At 38.1% G+C, this 15,387-nt stretch overlaps 1 protein-coding gene across 1 annotated transcript in view; it reads right to left on the minus strand.

Annotated features, from left to right (window-relative positions):
* The window catches only part of AMPH (amphiphysin), a 119,725-nt gene that overhangs the window by 57,033 nt on the left and 47,305 nt on the right, over window positions 1-15,387 (minus strand). The window contains exon 2 of the mRNA XM_021546627.3: window positions 5,640-5,720. Within this exon, the coding sequence (XP_021402302.1) occupies window positions 5,640-5,720 (81 nt within the window). The remainder of the gene's footprint in view (window positions 1-5,639; window positions 5,721-15,387) is intronic.

Raw genomic sequence — 15,387 nt, forward strand, 5'->3', positions numbered from 1 at the left:
TCTAAGAGATCCAGATGGGAGCAGCAGGAGATGCAGCTGAAACATGGGTTCCCTAGGCATGGGAATGAGTCTATGGTGTAACTTATGCCAAGGGCTGAGCTAAAATGGGACCCCTGGGTCCACATGCAGGATTAACAGACCCAAACAGGGCTGATCAGAGACATTAAGGCCCACAGATGTCCCTGGGAAACTGATGAGTTTTTGCCTTGCTCTCCCAGACCCTGCTGCCCAAGTTCAGCACAAGTATCAAGGGAATACCCAACTCTTGGAAACACAGACACCCACATTCAGGTGTTGCAATCTGGAACTGGTTTACTCTCTAGGTACAAGGTTCAGCTGCTGAAAGACATGTCTGTTGCAGCTGAAGATGCCACATGGTAGTCAAGATAGCAGGTATAATGTGGGACTGTGGTCAAAGCCATATGTCTTCATCTGGAGCAATGTCTGGGGGCCAGGTGGGACACTGTGAGGCACATCTGGCACCTATAAATAGGTGAGGAAACTCATCTTGGGTATCTTAATTCATGAGTAAGTTTTTAAAAGTCAGTGGCACAGCTGATGTAAAAAGAACACTTCAAAAAATGTCTCATAAACCAACTTTTAGACAATGTCATGACACAGTTGTAAGGCAGCCAAGCATGCTTGTGTGAAAGAAGATTTTGACAGGATAAGCCCTTTCAGGAACCATAACAATTACACCCAGTGAGCAGCTCTTACTACTAGGTGCACATTAAGTAAAACAGTTCACAGAAGCAGAACTGCAACAATGGTAAAAAAAGGTTCTTTTTTACCTAATTCTATAAACTACCAACAACAAACAGCCTTTGACTTTTTGCCTTTTTTCTGATAACATGCCATAGGAAGCTGCTTTTGTAGTAGCAACTATTATATCTCCTGTGTGTACATATACATGTACATAATATTTATGGGTTTAAGAACTAAAATATATTTTAACTGTTGTATATAAAGTAGAAGAAGCCTTATAAATACATGTAGAAAAAGAGGCAAATATGCATATACATGAAATAGAATATTGCTCTCTTAGAACAATAAAGTGTGAGTTTTAATGACTGTGAGTCATTAAAATATACATGGGGATAAAGGTAATTGCTACTATATCCCCTGTAAAAAAAGAACATGTAAGATGCAATTCCTTGAAAAACACAATATAGATGGAATTTCGGGTAAATCCTAATGGCCATTGATGATAATTTCACAACAGAAATGAGAGAATTATGCAGAAAATAACTTTTTCCCCTCTCATTCTGAACTTCAGAGTCTATTAAGAGGCTGAGCATATTTATAATTAGCTGTGCAGAGATAAATGTTTAAATCTCAAGAAATTTCTTACAATATAATGAAAAGCTGTGTCATACTGTCATATAGAAATTTTTATGTTCCACAAGCTTTGATTTAGAGTGGGAATTTTCAGTTTACAGTTTAATTGGATGATGAAAACCAGCTGTATTAATTGTTTAAAATCTAAATGTCTTTCTGTTGTCATCAGCTGCAGGAGCTTAATGGTTTTGATAGAGTAAGTCCTGGGGCTCTGCAAAGCAACTGTGCTCTGTTCTCTCTGGACATGGGATTACTCAGTTTCTCCATGGTGATTCATCTGGGTAATTCAGCTCTGGGTTGTCAAGTCCAGAAGAGGCTCTTATCCAACTGTATTCAGAAAGAGATGGGAATGGATGACTGGGGAATCTAAATGACTGTTTTCTTCAGATGGATCTGCTGCACTGCATTGGTTTTGCATGGCCTGGTTTTTGGCAGCCAGAGGTGACTTCTGTGAGAAGCTGCTGGAAGCTTCCACTATGTCCTGCAGAGCCAATCCCTGATGGCTCTAAAGATGGACATGCTGCTGGCCAAGGCTTGGCCAAATAGAAATGTCGGTAATGCCTCTGTGATAACATATTTAAGAAAAAAATGAAAACAAAGGGGTGGTGCAATTTTAATTCCAGCCAGAGAAGAGGATGCGGTGAGAACATGTGAGGGAAACAACAGGGAGACACCAAGGTAGTGGAGAAGGAGGGGCAGGAGGTGCTTGAGGTGACAGAGCCAGAATTCCTCTGCAGGCTGTGGTGAGACCATGGTGAAACAGCTGTGCTCTGCAGCCCGTGGAAATCCTTGGGAGATGTAGAGATCCACCTGCACCCTATGGGGGAGACGCTCACACTGGAGTGAGTAGATGTCCTGGAGGAGGCTGTGATCCAGTGGGAGACACTGTGGAGAGAGGGGGGCTCCTGCTTCTAGGCTGGAGCAGCCTGGCCTTAGAGGACTGCACCCCGTGGAAGAGTGACCCACATGGCAGCAGTTTTGGGAGGACTGTTTGTCCATGGGAAGGAGTCAAGTTGCAGCAGTTTTGGCAGGACTGTTGCTCATGAGATTTGGAGCCATGCTGGAGAAGTTCATGGAGAACTGTCTCCCATGAGAAGGGACCCCATGGTGTAGCAGGGGAAGGACTCCTCTCCCTGAGTAGTGGAGGAAAGCTTCAGGTGACAAACTGACCAAAACCCTCAGCCTCCTGTCTCCCTGCACTCTTGGTGGGAAGGAGGGAGTTTATTTTATTAAGGGTTTATTTTACATCTCATTATGCTCCTCTGACTCTGATAGTAATAAATTCACTTTGTACCTTTAAGATCAGCCTGTTTTGCTCTTGGACTGTTTTCTCCCAGTCCTTATCTCAACACATGAAGCCTTCATTAAATTTTTCTTTCCTCTGCCCAGCTGTGGCAAGGGAGGGTGAGTGAGTGGCTTTTGTGGGTGCCTGGTAACGACCAGGCCAGTATCAAACCATGACATGCATGTATCCTTACACATAGCCTTCTTCTGAGTTTGGTACAGGCCCACCATCTAATCTACTGTTCAGGCAAAGATTTCAGGTTTTCAGTTTTCTGTTTCCTGGATAATGAGCACTATGCTCTTTCCTTTATCCTTTCAGTGGGCTGAACTGGGAGTACTCATTTATTATCTTGGGAGAGTAGTAATAAAAAGATCATTCTATACTTAAGATTAGTTGACCTCTCAAGGGTTGCATGCTCAGTAATGCAGGCAAACAAGATAGATAATTTTCACAGCTTTTAGCTTGCCAGGATTCCCAGGGCACACATAGCACCAGCTGCAACAAAGAACTTGCAAAAAGAGATAGAACTGAAGTGATAGTGTTCCTCAGAATGGACCGATGGTAGGTGAGGTGGCCAGGGAACAGACAAATCATTGGTAAGTGAGATTGCAAGAAACAAAGTAAAGCTTGGACCTCCTCTCAAATTTCCTCTGCCATAGCCTTGTTAGGTCAGTGACCATCACAGAGACAACCCTGGAGGAAACTGAAAAAGATGGCACAGCCTCTAACAGGTTGGTTGTTCTTGCAAGCCTACTGAATGGCCCACAGCAACAGTTGGGTGAACCTCAGCACAGAGATACAGCCACCAGATTGCCTTTTTAGACTTTATGTCTAGAATTTGACTTTTCTTTATCTAAAGCCTCTAGAGTTGCAGAATTAACTTGAAAGCAGGACTGAATGTAAACCAAGAAAAGATAGCTGCCTGAGTTCACAGAAGACAGCAGTTCTGCATAGCATTGATCAGTAAGAGTGATAATTCAGATGCACATTGTAATGCTTCATACATGCATTGCTGTTGCGTCACTTTCAGCATGATAGCTACACATTGCCATTAAATTGTAGATCAAAGCATGGACAAAACTGAGAAAATTTAAACTATATGCTTCTTTTTGGTGAACATGGCAGAAAGAGTGCTTTGCAGCATTTTCCCCATTGTATTTGAAGAATCGAGCACAACAGCACTTCTTGAAAGAACAGGAAGCATGTGTGACTAGTTCATAAAATACAGTCTCCCTGATTTGTGTGTCAGTGCACCTAGCCCAATCTGCATGTGACTGTCATGACAGGTGTAGCAGTTCCCTTTGCAGTCACCCCTCCCTCCCCAGTTCTTTCTCTGGTCCCAATGCACATTCGCATTTAGGATTTAGCATAGTGCAGTTCCTGCAGTGTCCTTTACTGTTTACTACTGCCTTTATATAAATCAAAGAATGAGGAAATAAAAAGTAAGTAATGCTAATATCTTCCTTGCACCTAAGCAAGATTTACAGCTTGAAACCACCATTACAGAAAATTCTTGGCAAAGGACAGAAAAAAACCCAATACGTGAGATATCATTTTGCTTCAAAGGATTTTTTTTCCTCTTTCACCTCTTTATTGTCTCAAAATTTTGAACTAAAAGAGAAAAGTACCACAAATTCAGTTTCTTCATGAGGATGCTCCATTTGCTCCTACATTGAAGAAACCCCTCAGAGATGTACCTTATTTCTACAAACACAGTTACTAGCTGTGCCAGCCGCTGGGATATGGACAACAAGGATAAGCAACAACATTGAATAATCAAAAGGTCAAGTGAAGAAGACTTGCAAAAATGGAAAGGGAAGAAAAGGGAAAATATAGCATCTCTGTAGGGTTTCAAAACTTCTATTAAACGCCACCATCTTCCTGACCTCAAGAAATTTGAGGAAGGAACTACCCTCAGATAAACAGGTTCTTTTACTTCCCAGTATTCTTCTCTTTGGTGAAGAGGAAAGCTCAATAGCTTTTGAAACATCCCTCTTTTCTACACTGAGAGGAAAATAAAGGCGAAGCACAATAAGATGCAGAAGAGTTAATAAGCATTCTAGCAATCAGGATGCTGGCTTTGTGTTTACATGGAAAGGAGGAAAGTGCATTTGGTAGAATAGGACTGATTCAGAGCAGAAACTGTAAACACTGATATGAGCCAAATTTTAGATTGTGTAAAATGTGTGGGAGTAGTTCTCAGTCTCCAGTTCCTTTCTATAGGAGCTCTAAATAACAGCTCACAAAGATGACAGATATGTCAGTTCATACTTATGTAACAAGACTATTTTCTTGGTGGTATTACCACAGTTCATGGGAGGCATTAATTTGTGCTAGAAAGGTACTGTATAATAAATTGCAATTCATCACCTCAGAGCCAGAAAGTCTGTCCAATGAAGCAACAAGTAATTGGGGTTAGAATTTAGGATTGCACTGGGAGTAGATTATAAACTCCTTGGAGCACCTTTGGTTTTCTGAGTTGTGTTTATAACATTAAGAGTAATGGAGCATTGCTGCTTAGTTAGGCTTCATCAGCACTTCCACCACAGACCTCAGCACCCATGGGGAACTTCACAACACATGTGCACTCCGAAACTATTAATCTACTCACTCTTATAAAATCAGTATTATTATACAGCACTGATGAAAGTAATCCACAAAATGAAACCATGTAAATACTTCTTTGTAACAAGGCAACCACAAAGCTGCATTTAGTTGAGGTTGAGTTCTATTCTTAATTACTGGTGAAAATGTAATGTCACTCTGATCTCAAGCAGTTCAAGCATGATGTTACATATGACAACAAATGTCCTTTTATTTTCAGCCTATATTTTAGCGCTCTGCATGCACAAATGCAACTGTTACCTGTGTTTTAAAATTGCAGAACATAATCTTGTACCCACCAAAAATTAAAATCTTACCTGTTCCCCTGCAACACCTTCAAAATCAGCAAGTTTAATGTTAAACAACATTGTGTTCTTAAGACACAATTAAGGAAAATAAAAAAGTAACTGACCTCTTGCCGTTTGAAATTTTGAACATATTCTTCAAACTGTTCATCTTTTGTTTCATCTGCTTTTCCTAGTTTTTGAAGAACCTATAGTGAAAAGAATAAGGAATAATTTAATATTTATAACACAAATCAAAACATCTGCTACTTTCAGCATTTCCATTTTTGCAGTTAGATATAAATAGCATTTTACTTTTGGGAATGTTTTGTTCTCTACAATTTCCAAAATTCACAAAAGAAACTATTTTGTCAAAAAAAAAAAAAAAAAAAAAGGCAGGTGTAGTTACCACAGGCAGGAGGGTGGGGGTGTGGGTTCTTGTTTTTTCAAAGCAAGAAAGAATGAGAGAATTCTGCTGGCACTACAAATTGTCCTCCAGTTCAGACAAAGAAAGAAAAAACCTCATCAGGTTTTTCTTCTCATTACATTGAACAGTATTAACATTATTCTTATTTGCATGATTTTCAACTTATAGTCATAAAAATTAAAGAACTGTAAGGTTGATGCTTATTTAAAACATAGTGTTCATTTTGCTCCCCTCATTAATTTATAAGTAGATTGTCATCCACTAGATAATAATCATGCTACAATAATTCAACAGTAAGGGCTATTCAATCAGCAATCTCCAAAGTAATTTGATGCAGCTACACTTTGCACTGTATTTAACCACAATAAATGCATTCTATTATTAAATCCCATTGCTATCCATTCATTATAATACTGAAGACTTAAACATAGCTGCAAACAGGCTTCACCCTACTGGTAAGCAATCCCTAAATCTTTACAGAGTACTTGGTTGTAGGAATGAACTATCCCACAGATTGATGTTCAGACTGCTCTCCCATTATAAATTGACCAAACTATCTATTTGCACAGTTAATAACAAAACCAAACAAATTAAAACAAAACCAAAATGAAACCCAGAAGCCTTACAAAATTGAAACAGTAGCAATTAGCAGATGCTATGAATAAACATATAAACATTATAACTTATTCTTCTCAAAACAAAGAATGTACAGCTCCAGTACTACCATATTCTTTCTCGGACCACCTCCTTCTCCCAAGTCCAGCCAGCCTCACAGCACAAAATCAGGCTGCACAAAGAGGTGATGAGCATTGCTACTGTGGAAACCAGAGGTCAAGATAATCATGAGGGTGACACAACACTACCTGTGGACATGGCATATGAAAGGAAGTTTTGACATAATTACAGCAGAAAGACTGAAAGAATGGTATCAGAGAAGAAAAAAATATATAGACTAGCTTTTTGCTGCCAATAGCTGTGTTCATTTTCTGGCATATATGGGCATTTTTAGTTGCTTTTAAGACAGTTAACTAATCCCAAAAACCTCATACACTCTCATCACAAACCTCTTCATAAAATATTAATAAGTATCATAGAAAATTATAAAGAGAAATCATGTAACATTTTGAATCATCACAGGCCTTCACATTGCTCCTTGTCACCAATGAGGCAAACAGGCTGCCCCTAACTGTGGCAGAGCTTTGGTCCATACCAGGGGGCTTTCTGAAAATCCAACATGTTCTTTTCAAGGAGGTGGCTGCCAGGTAAGCCTCCTGACCATGGCAATGCATTCAAACCACATTTGAAGCAAGAAGCATGTTAAATGTAGTATGAGTATTCATAACATAGATAATAAACTACAGCATCAAAAGTTTTCATGATAGACTCTTTTTTTCCCATATCAATGGCACACATCCACATTTTCAAATGTGCAGTCAGGACCAAGAGTGCAAGGCTTAGAAGGGAACAACCTCCCGTAGCAGCTACCTGCTATGGTTTGGGGATTTTTTATCCTATTGCCAACTTTCCATTTATATACAGATATTTAGCTGAACCAAGATGCAGTGTTACAATTTAGCCTCTACAAACACCAACCATAATCTTAATACAGATAATTTGTAGCATAGTTTCTCAATTTTCCCAATCCAAATGAAAACTATATATATCATATGGTTGGATCTAAAAGTTCCAAGCCAGAGACTCATAGAAACTTATCCTCATGGAAGTCCTGCAGCTCATGCCATGTACACAGATAACTGGGGTTCACTTACGCTTTTGCTAAAAGCAACCCTAATCCCATCCCCACAATTCCATATAGAGACAGTGGACCAGACTGGGGCTAAAATAAACTCTTTCTCACAGGTTCTTTTAAATCCCACCCATATAACTCCATGGACTAATGAATGTGTAGCTCAGCCTTTTACAACCAACCCATTCTCAAGTTTACATTGGTAGTCTAAACAGAAAAGTGGCCAGGTTGACAGTTGTAGAAACTGACAGAAACTGACCTACCTTTCAGCCCTCAAAGTGGAAGTTGCTTGTCAATAGAAGTCTATAGTTTATAGTTTATAGTTTATTTTTGCTCAGTTAGGTCAGCACCTATAGAGTGTTTCTGGGGTAGGGTCAAAGCCAGATGAAGGCTTATCTGCCATACATGTGGGTTACTCTAAGTCCATAACTTATGGACAGGCTAAAATAAATTTTAAACATCTTGTTCATCTTGTTCTGTGGAATATCTGGGTTAAAGTCAGGGTTTGGTCTATGGCTAAGGTTAGGAAACGGCAAGTAGCACTAGGTTTAAAATGACGGAAAATAGACTTGAAACATACAGGTCATTGGAAAGCATCTGATAGTTCTTAATGGTAAAATGAAGGCTGTGCTCAGGAGCAGCAAGTGCTTAACCCCCTTCTTAAGCTTCAGTTTGACCACCCTTCTAGACAAGAATTAACTTTAATAAGAGGAATAGCACAGTCTATTTATTGGTGGCCAATGTGGACAGGAGAAGGGTAGATAGACTGTGTTTCACAGGAGACTTGGAGGGCTCTACAACATGCTAACGAGTGGAAATCTGGACTGATGAGTACATAATAATGTACTTTAGGCCCAAGTGGTAAGTAATCCATATTATGGATTTGATTTCAGCTTATTAGGAAAAAAAAAAAAAGCAGAGGAATCAAAGATCTTGAACATGTGGTAGCCTGAAGGGCTTGAGTGAGTCCAGAACTTAGTGAAGGCAAGTGGCTAGCAATTATTTTTTTCTTAGGATACCCATACAGAAAAATAAAATTTGAGGTTACGTTTGAGAACATCTATCAATGTGTATGAACAATAAAATAAATTTTAAAAATTTAAGAAATGGACACTAACTGAATCTCAGTAAATGTTCAATATTCAAGTTTGTAATCTTCTGAAGATTGTATAAAATAGTTGATGAATATGTTCACCCTAATAAAATAAACCAGGATAAAAGCTACCTCATTTCATACAATTAAACTGACTCAGCTACCACTAAGCTTCCTCTTAAAATAACTGAAAAATATATTTTTAAAAAGTATCTAAAATGAGTATCAGTGTTCATCTAGCATGTTGCTAAGAATATATGACCTAAACAGTTAAGTCCAATTAGCACAGAGAATGAAGTTAAAGCTAAATTTAGTACTATGGTAAATTTAGATACAGTCAAGTAAAAACATGTAGAGAGGAATTGCCAAGAAATGTGGTACTGACATAACATATTCTACACATATTCTACACTAAGACACAAAATTTGAGTAAGAACATCAATCATGACTGATGTTATTTTTAAATGTCACCAAGAGTATTTCCATTTGGGGTTGCTGCATCTTCAAAAAAACTTTCAGATGATGCAAGATTAAAAAATATGACTTTAGTCTTCTGAGTGCTTTTGTTTACCATATAATACATTCAGTTTTATGAGGATCTTAAATTGAACTGAGCAATTTTAGAAAAATTGTAATGTGAATGTTGTTAAGTGCTTGCAACATACTGAAGAAACTAATATAGTAAAATAAACTACAGGTTAGCTTGAGAAAGCTTTATTACACTGAAAACTCTTGTCTTGAGGCAAGAGTGTTTTACTGCTTACTGAGACTACCACCCTGAGAGGCCTAGCCATCATTTCCTAAAAAAGTTTTTAATACTATGGCAATTCAAGGAAAGGGAAAAAAAAAAAAAAAACCCCAAAAAAAAAAAAAACCCAGTGCTGAAACTGATTCTTTGATGTAAGCTGTGGCCACCCAGAAGCTGCCTCAAGGGCAGATCAGCTTCCTGCAGGGCAGCAGCAGGGTGGACAGGAACTGACATCATCAGACATCCAAGTTACATCATCCCCAGGCACACATCAGTATTCTTAAAGAACAACCAACATGTTTAAAACCACTCAGGGTAGGAAGATATGACTGCTCAGACAGGGCTACTCAAGAGAAGACTTCATAAGAAATTAACAGGACCATTAAAATATTGAAAAAATTAAGCTAAGGTAATTTGCCAAAAGTAGCATAATTTAGGGTATAAGAGAATAATCCCAAGAAAAACACTTACGAGAGTTAAAAACCATAGTCACAGATTCTCTGTCCAAATTTTTTTGAGAACAGTAAAGTGCTCTGGATCTCAAGAAATCCACACTCATGCATCTATAACACTGTTCCACAACAGTTTTACAACACCATTCTACAACTTTTTTCTTTTTTTTATCTAATTCCATACTCTTTTACAGCTGTAAAAGAAATACTAGGGCTGCATGACTAATATTTTCAATTTTCCAGAGGAGTTTCAAGATGGTACTTCTGGGCAGAAATTGGTTAAAATGAAAACCAGCCATGCCGGAGAAATAATTTTAGAGTTATCCTTGTGCAAAACATCATATGGATATCAGCAAATGCTCACTAAATTTAAGGAAGTATTTGGCTTCTATAAAATAGAAGCTTTGAAAGATATGATACACAACAGTTATGATACACAACAGTGCTTATCTGGCATTTAAAAAAAAACCAGAAACACAATGGGTTAAGTTTGAAGTAAGCATGACTGTATTTTAACTTAAGCAACTACGAAGTAGCATATATCAACTCATAAAGCAAAAATACATGGCCTTGTTATAAATAACTATGTAGTTATTATCTTCTGCTATAATTAGCTTTTGTAAATTATTTTGATATACCACAGTTTGTAAACTCCTTTTAACTGCATTTGATACAGTATAATTTGTCAGCCTTTTATGGTTAATACCCTAATACCTGTGTAGATTGTATATTTTAGTGGGATAAATACATATTATAGTTTAAGCTTTTGCAAAATACTAACATAGAGGACATGTACTGTCTATTATAATGTTAACTTTCTCAGAAGCAGTTGTAGTTGTGAAATTATAACTAATGCTTTTATTTTTTGTAACTAACTGGCAATAGTGAAATAGCTAATGTTGATTGAAAGTACTTGCAAAAACAGCTAGAACATCTGTATGATAAAATAACATTGAAAAAACCAGGCAAATAACACCCAAAGAGCAAAAAGGAATCTACCACTGACCCTTTGGCTATCAGTAACTATTAAACCACAGACCAGGGGGCCTTGTGAGGAAATAAAATACAAGACTCAAAATCATATCTGCATTGTGACATTGAGAAGATAAGGCTGGGGGTTGAACTAAGATACAGAATTCTCAGAACATGTAAACTCAAATGTTTGAATATGTATAATCTTCATTAATATGCATTTGATCAATGCAGTAAGAAAGTATATAAGAAGGGTTTTTATAGTTAATGGTGTGCTTCTGGCAGCTTGCCAAGCACCCCAGCACTGGATACTGTTCCTTTTATACCTTATTAAACTTATAAAAATTTTAAAGAGTGAGCCTTGTTTTTCATAGAACCAAGCTTACCAGAGCCTCATGGTAATTTCGGACAGACAAAAAACTCCAGCCCACCAAACATCTTGCCACAACCCAGCCATCTCCTCCTACCAAAAAACCCCACATAAACACTACAAACACCTCTGTGTTTAAAAAGAAAATTATTTTAATTCGATGGGATGCTATACAAAGTGTCCAGTATCACAAAACTATAAAACAGTGTCAAAGTAGAAATGTTAAGCATTGTCCATGATACCCAGATGGTATTTGAGAAGTATAGGAGCAAAATTTAAGAAACCCTGTTTGTTCCAGAAATAAAAGCTAGCTAGGAAGATAACACAGAAGTATTAACCACAGTATAGAAATAATTTCAATACTTATATAGTGACTCCCACTCAAGCATGACAGCAAGGTGTTAAGCACAAGAAAGAGAATACTCAAGAGTCATTGAAGCCACACAAGATTCCCACCTCCTCACAGTTAGCACATGGGATGCTGAAGTGAAAACAGGGAGAATCATTACAAAGATGTTGCTTAGATGTTCTGCTGCAAAGAGGGGCAGGAAGAGACAGTACAGTAGGTTACAGATATATAAGTATTAAGCTAATGGACCTATTTGTCTAGTCTACCTAATAGAAAGCCTCTTCTCCAAAGAGGTAAAATTCATATCTAACTACTCAAGATCTAGTTGGGCAGCGTTTAATAAAAATAATCTTTTTCTGTCATGATGTTGAAGTCTACATTCTTCTGTCTCCATTTCACTTCAGCACTGAAATCTCAAAATATGGTCAGTAAAAGAAGATGGGCATTATAAGATATTTTTCAATACAGTTACACTGTAGGATTAAAAATTGGATGGATTAGTTGTGGGAAGAGTAGTCTCCTCTTGCACGGTTGGGGTGTAGGGAGGCAGAGATCTCTGAAGCTTGCTCTTGGGGGAAGAGGTTTATTGGAGAATTCAGGGATGCCCAGGCCTCGTGCTCTCAGGCGTAGCACGTGGCTGGGCTTAGGAGGACGGGGGAGGGGAGAGAGAAACAGAGGGTTTAGGAGAGGGGAAGCCCCAGAGGGGGAGGAAGTCCAAGAGGGGAGGAGAGGGCCAAGAGAGGAGAGGGCTAAGAGAGGAGAGGGCCAAGAGACCGCATGGCCGCTCAGAGCCCCCTTATTAGGGGCTCCCAGGTGGGCTGGGACAAGGCATGGGTTAATGGGGTTACAGACTCTGTTTTAGGGGCAGGTACAGAGGTGCGGGATGAACCACAATCTTTTGCAGGGTGGAATGGAACAGTCCATTTCACTCCAGGATTCATCCAAGGGTAGAAGTGACATCCGGCTAGCTAAAATAACAATCGTATCTATCTATCCTCTGCAACATGGATTTTCATTATTAGAAAAGCAATAAAATTTTTTAGAAACCTGTTAATTTTTTCTCTGGTGCTGAACACACCCAGTAAATATAAATTACCATTTTATGACAGAGTTAAGATTCCTGTGTCTGAAATAGCATAGTGTATTGTGCAGTTTCAGCTCTGCTATGAATATTTTGATCTCAGCATAGCTTTAATGCAACAGGCTCAATGGGTTTTCTTCTCCAAGAGGCTGACTGAATTTCATACTCTCCATACTATACAATCACACACTTTCCAAAAACACCCTTGTACTCCTGCTGCTATTTCACCAATGCATTCCTGCAAAAACAACAGCTGACAGTGAAATGTTTGCTGAACTCTCTGTTCTCATTAATATCTTCTGCAAGGTTGTGGAAAAAAAATCCCTTTGCCATTGACAGACTCTCAAAAGCCTGAAAACCTGACTAATACAGAACACTGAGCATTTTCCTATGAATTTTTTACCAAAGAAAATGCAGAAAGACACTACAATAAAGCTCTTCACTTATAATCAATTACTTTGTGAGGTGCTGGTTTCTGTTACTAATCTTATAAAATGACTTAACTTAGCTCAGGTTTCCAGATCAGCTTCAGGCCATCTGTGGTTACCAGTTCTTTTTTCTGTGCACACTGGCACTACTAATGACACACAGAACAATTGAATATTCATCAAATTACAGAAAATCTTCACTGTCCTGTAATGTATTTTATATATTTATTACTGTACTGGTAATAGTTCCCCAGACTCCTCCTAGATGTTCCTTTACACTGGGTACAATAATGTTAATTTGTCCACCATTTACAGTTGAGTTTTATTGCTCAAGTTTGACACAGTGGATCATATTCTAGAATGAAGGCCATCACAGTAAACTGCATTTGGGAATGTATCATTTAGTGGCATAATGCAGCTCCACAACTGCTATCCTAATGTATAACATAGACAATTTCTGCTGTACAAATTCAAAGAGAAGTTGTTTCTTGAACTGCATGAATGCATGAAATACAGCCCAAGTAATGGAAGAGGGAAGCTGCAAGGTACCAGGCACTCTTCAGTATGGAAGAGCATAAAGACAACTCTACAGGTCAGACTAATTGTCCATGTAGTATGGATCTAACCTCTAACAAACCTCTCTCCAAACCAACTCAAAAGAAGATGACTAGGGAAGATAAAACTGAAGATAAAACTCTCAACAAAACTGAATTTCAATTAATTATTGATGTTGTCTCTAGACATTTCATAGACCCAGTGAATTTTTCTCATGGATGGACTGTCCTGCTCCTTGTGAAGTTCTGATAAGGTATTCACTGCTTAAAGTAGCAAGAAGGTGTACTTCTCTTACAAATGTTTTTCTTTTGTTAATTTTTTGTAAGCTTTTGCTTGCTGGTGCTTTGAGTATTGTAAAATACCATGATGCATTGGAACAGTTTGCTTAAAAATGAGAAGAGTACTGAATAATATCCAGACAAGCATAAACCACTATGATAAGCTACATTCTCATAATCAAAGTTTAAGAGGGAAAATGAAGGCTAAATGACAAATGTGAACATTATGCAATGAGAGATGATCATAGTAACCTTTCTGCAAATCACAGAATCTGTTTATCATTGCCCATATAATGTAAAATTCTCTAAAGAGATCCACAAAATAAACAAGATTATTATTGTCTTTTGAATTAAGCCACAGACTTCTATCTTAGTCCTTGGTCATTTGGTTAAAACCAGAAAGAACTTTACAGAGGACACTGATCTGCATATTCCAGTGTACCACAATATTTTCTTTACAACATCCAGCAAACTTCTTTTACTGGAAGTATGCACCTTTGCAAAATACAACACAATAGCAGATGGTTACTGTTCAGCATTAAGTGTGACCCTAAGAGGTCCAGCAGTAAAACTTAGCTGGAAATACAAGGAGAAATACAAGGAGACTGAAGGATGAGCTTTTAAGTTTACCTTTTGCTTATGAGAAGGGAAGGAATACTAGCAGCTATGTCAGTATACTGCTAGGGATTTCTGCTTTTCTCTTAAGAACTTCACAAGACTTAATGCTATGAAGTCCCACATGATAAGGTGGCTCATCAGATACTCTCTGGCTGTATTCTGAACAGTGCTTTTCCCCAGTGGATGTGAAAACCCAGTACAGCTTAAAACAATAAAGAAGCTGTTCCCTAGACTGTATGTGAGGCTAGCCTATATAACAGGACAGCATCAAGGTAGAGATGCTGGAATGGTGCATGGCAGGTGATTTTCATAGATTGTAGCTTAAACAGGAAAACAAAATAGACAGAAACAATAAACAACATAGATCAAGATATATTAGAGGAAAAAAGAGTGATAAATGAAAGAAGGAATTAAGTGGGAGTGAAACAATTATGAGAGAATAGAGAACAAGCTAAAAACAAAGAATCAACTTTGAGAAATCACTGGTTTGATTCATTGGCCTTCCCACGGTCATCTCAGATCACACAGGATGTCTCAAACACCTCTGTGCAGGTGGCAAACATGACAGCAGCTTGAGGCAAGGCAGGAGAAAACTCAAGCAGTCTATATGTGGCTGCTGAAGTGAACTATTAATAGCATAGTAACACCTACGCTCCTCCAACTTTTGTTTCCTCACAAAATTGCTTAATACAATAATAGTGCATTTTTTGATCACTTTAACATTGGGCAAAAAAGTACAGAAAAGGCAAGTAACTTCT

This window comes from Lonchura striata, chromosome 1 (genome assembly GCF_046129695.1).
Source record: "Lonchura striata isolate bLonStr1 chromosome 1, bLonStr1.mat, whole genome shotgun sequence".
Taxonomy (NCBI): domain Eukaryota; kingdom Metazoa; phylum Chordata; class Aves; order Passeriformes; family Estrildidae; genus Lonchura; species Lonchura striata.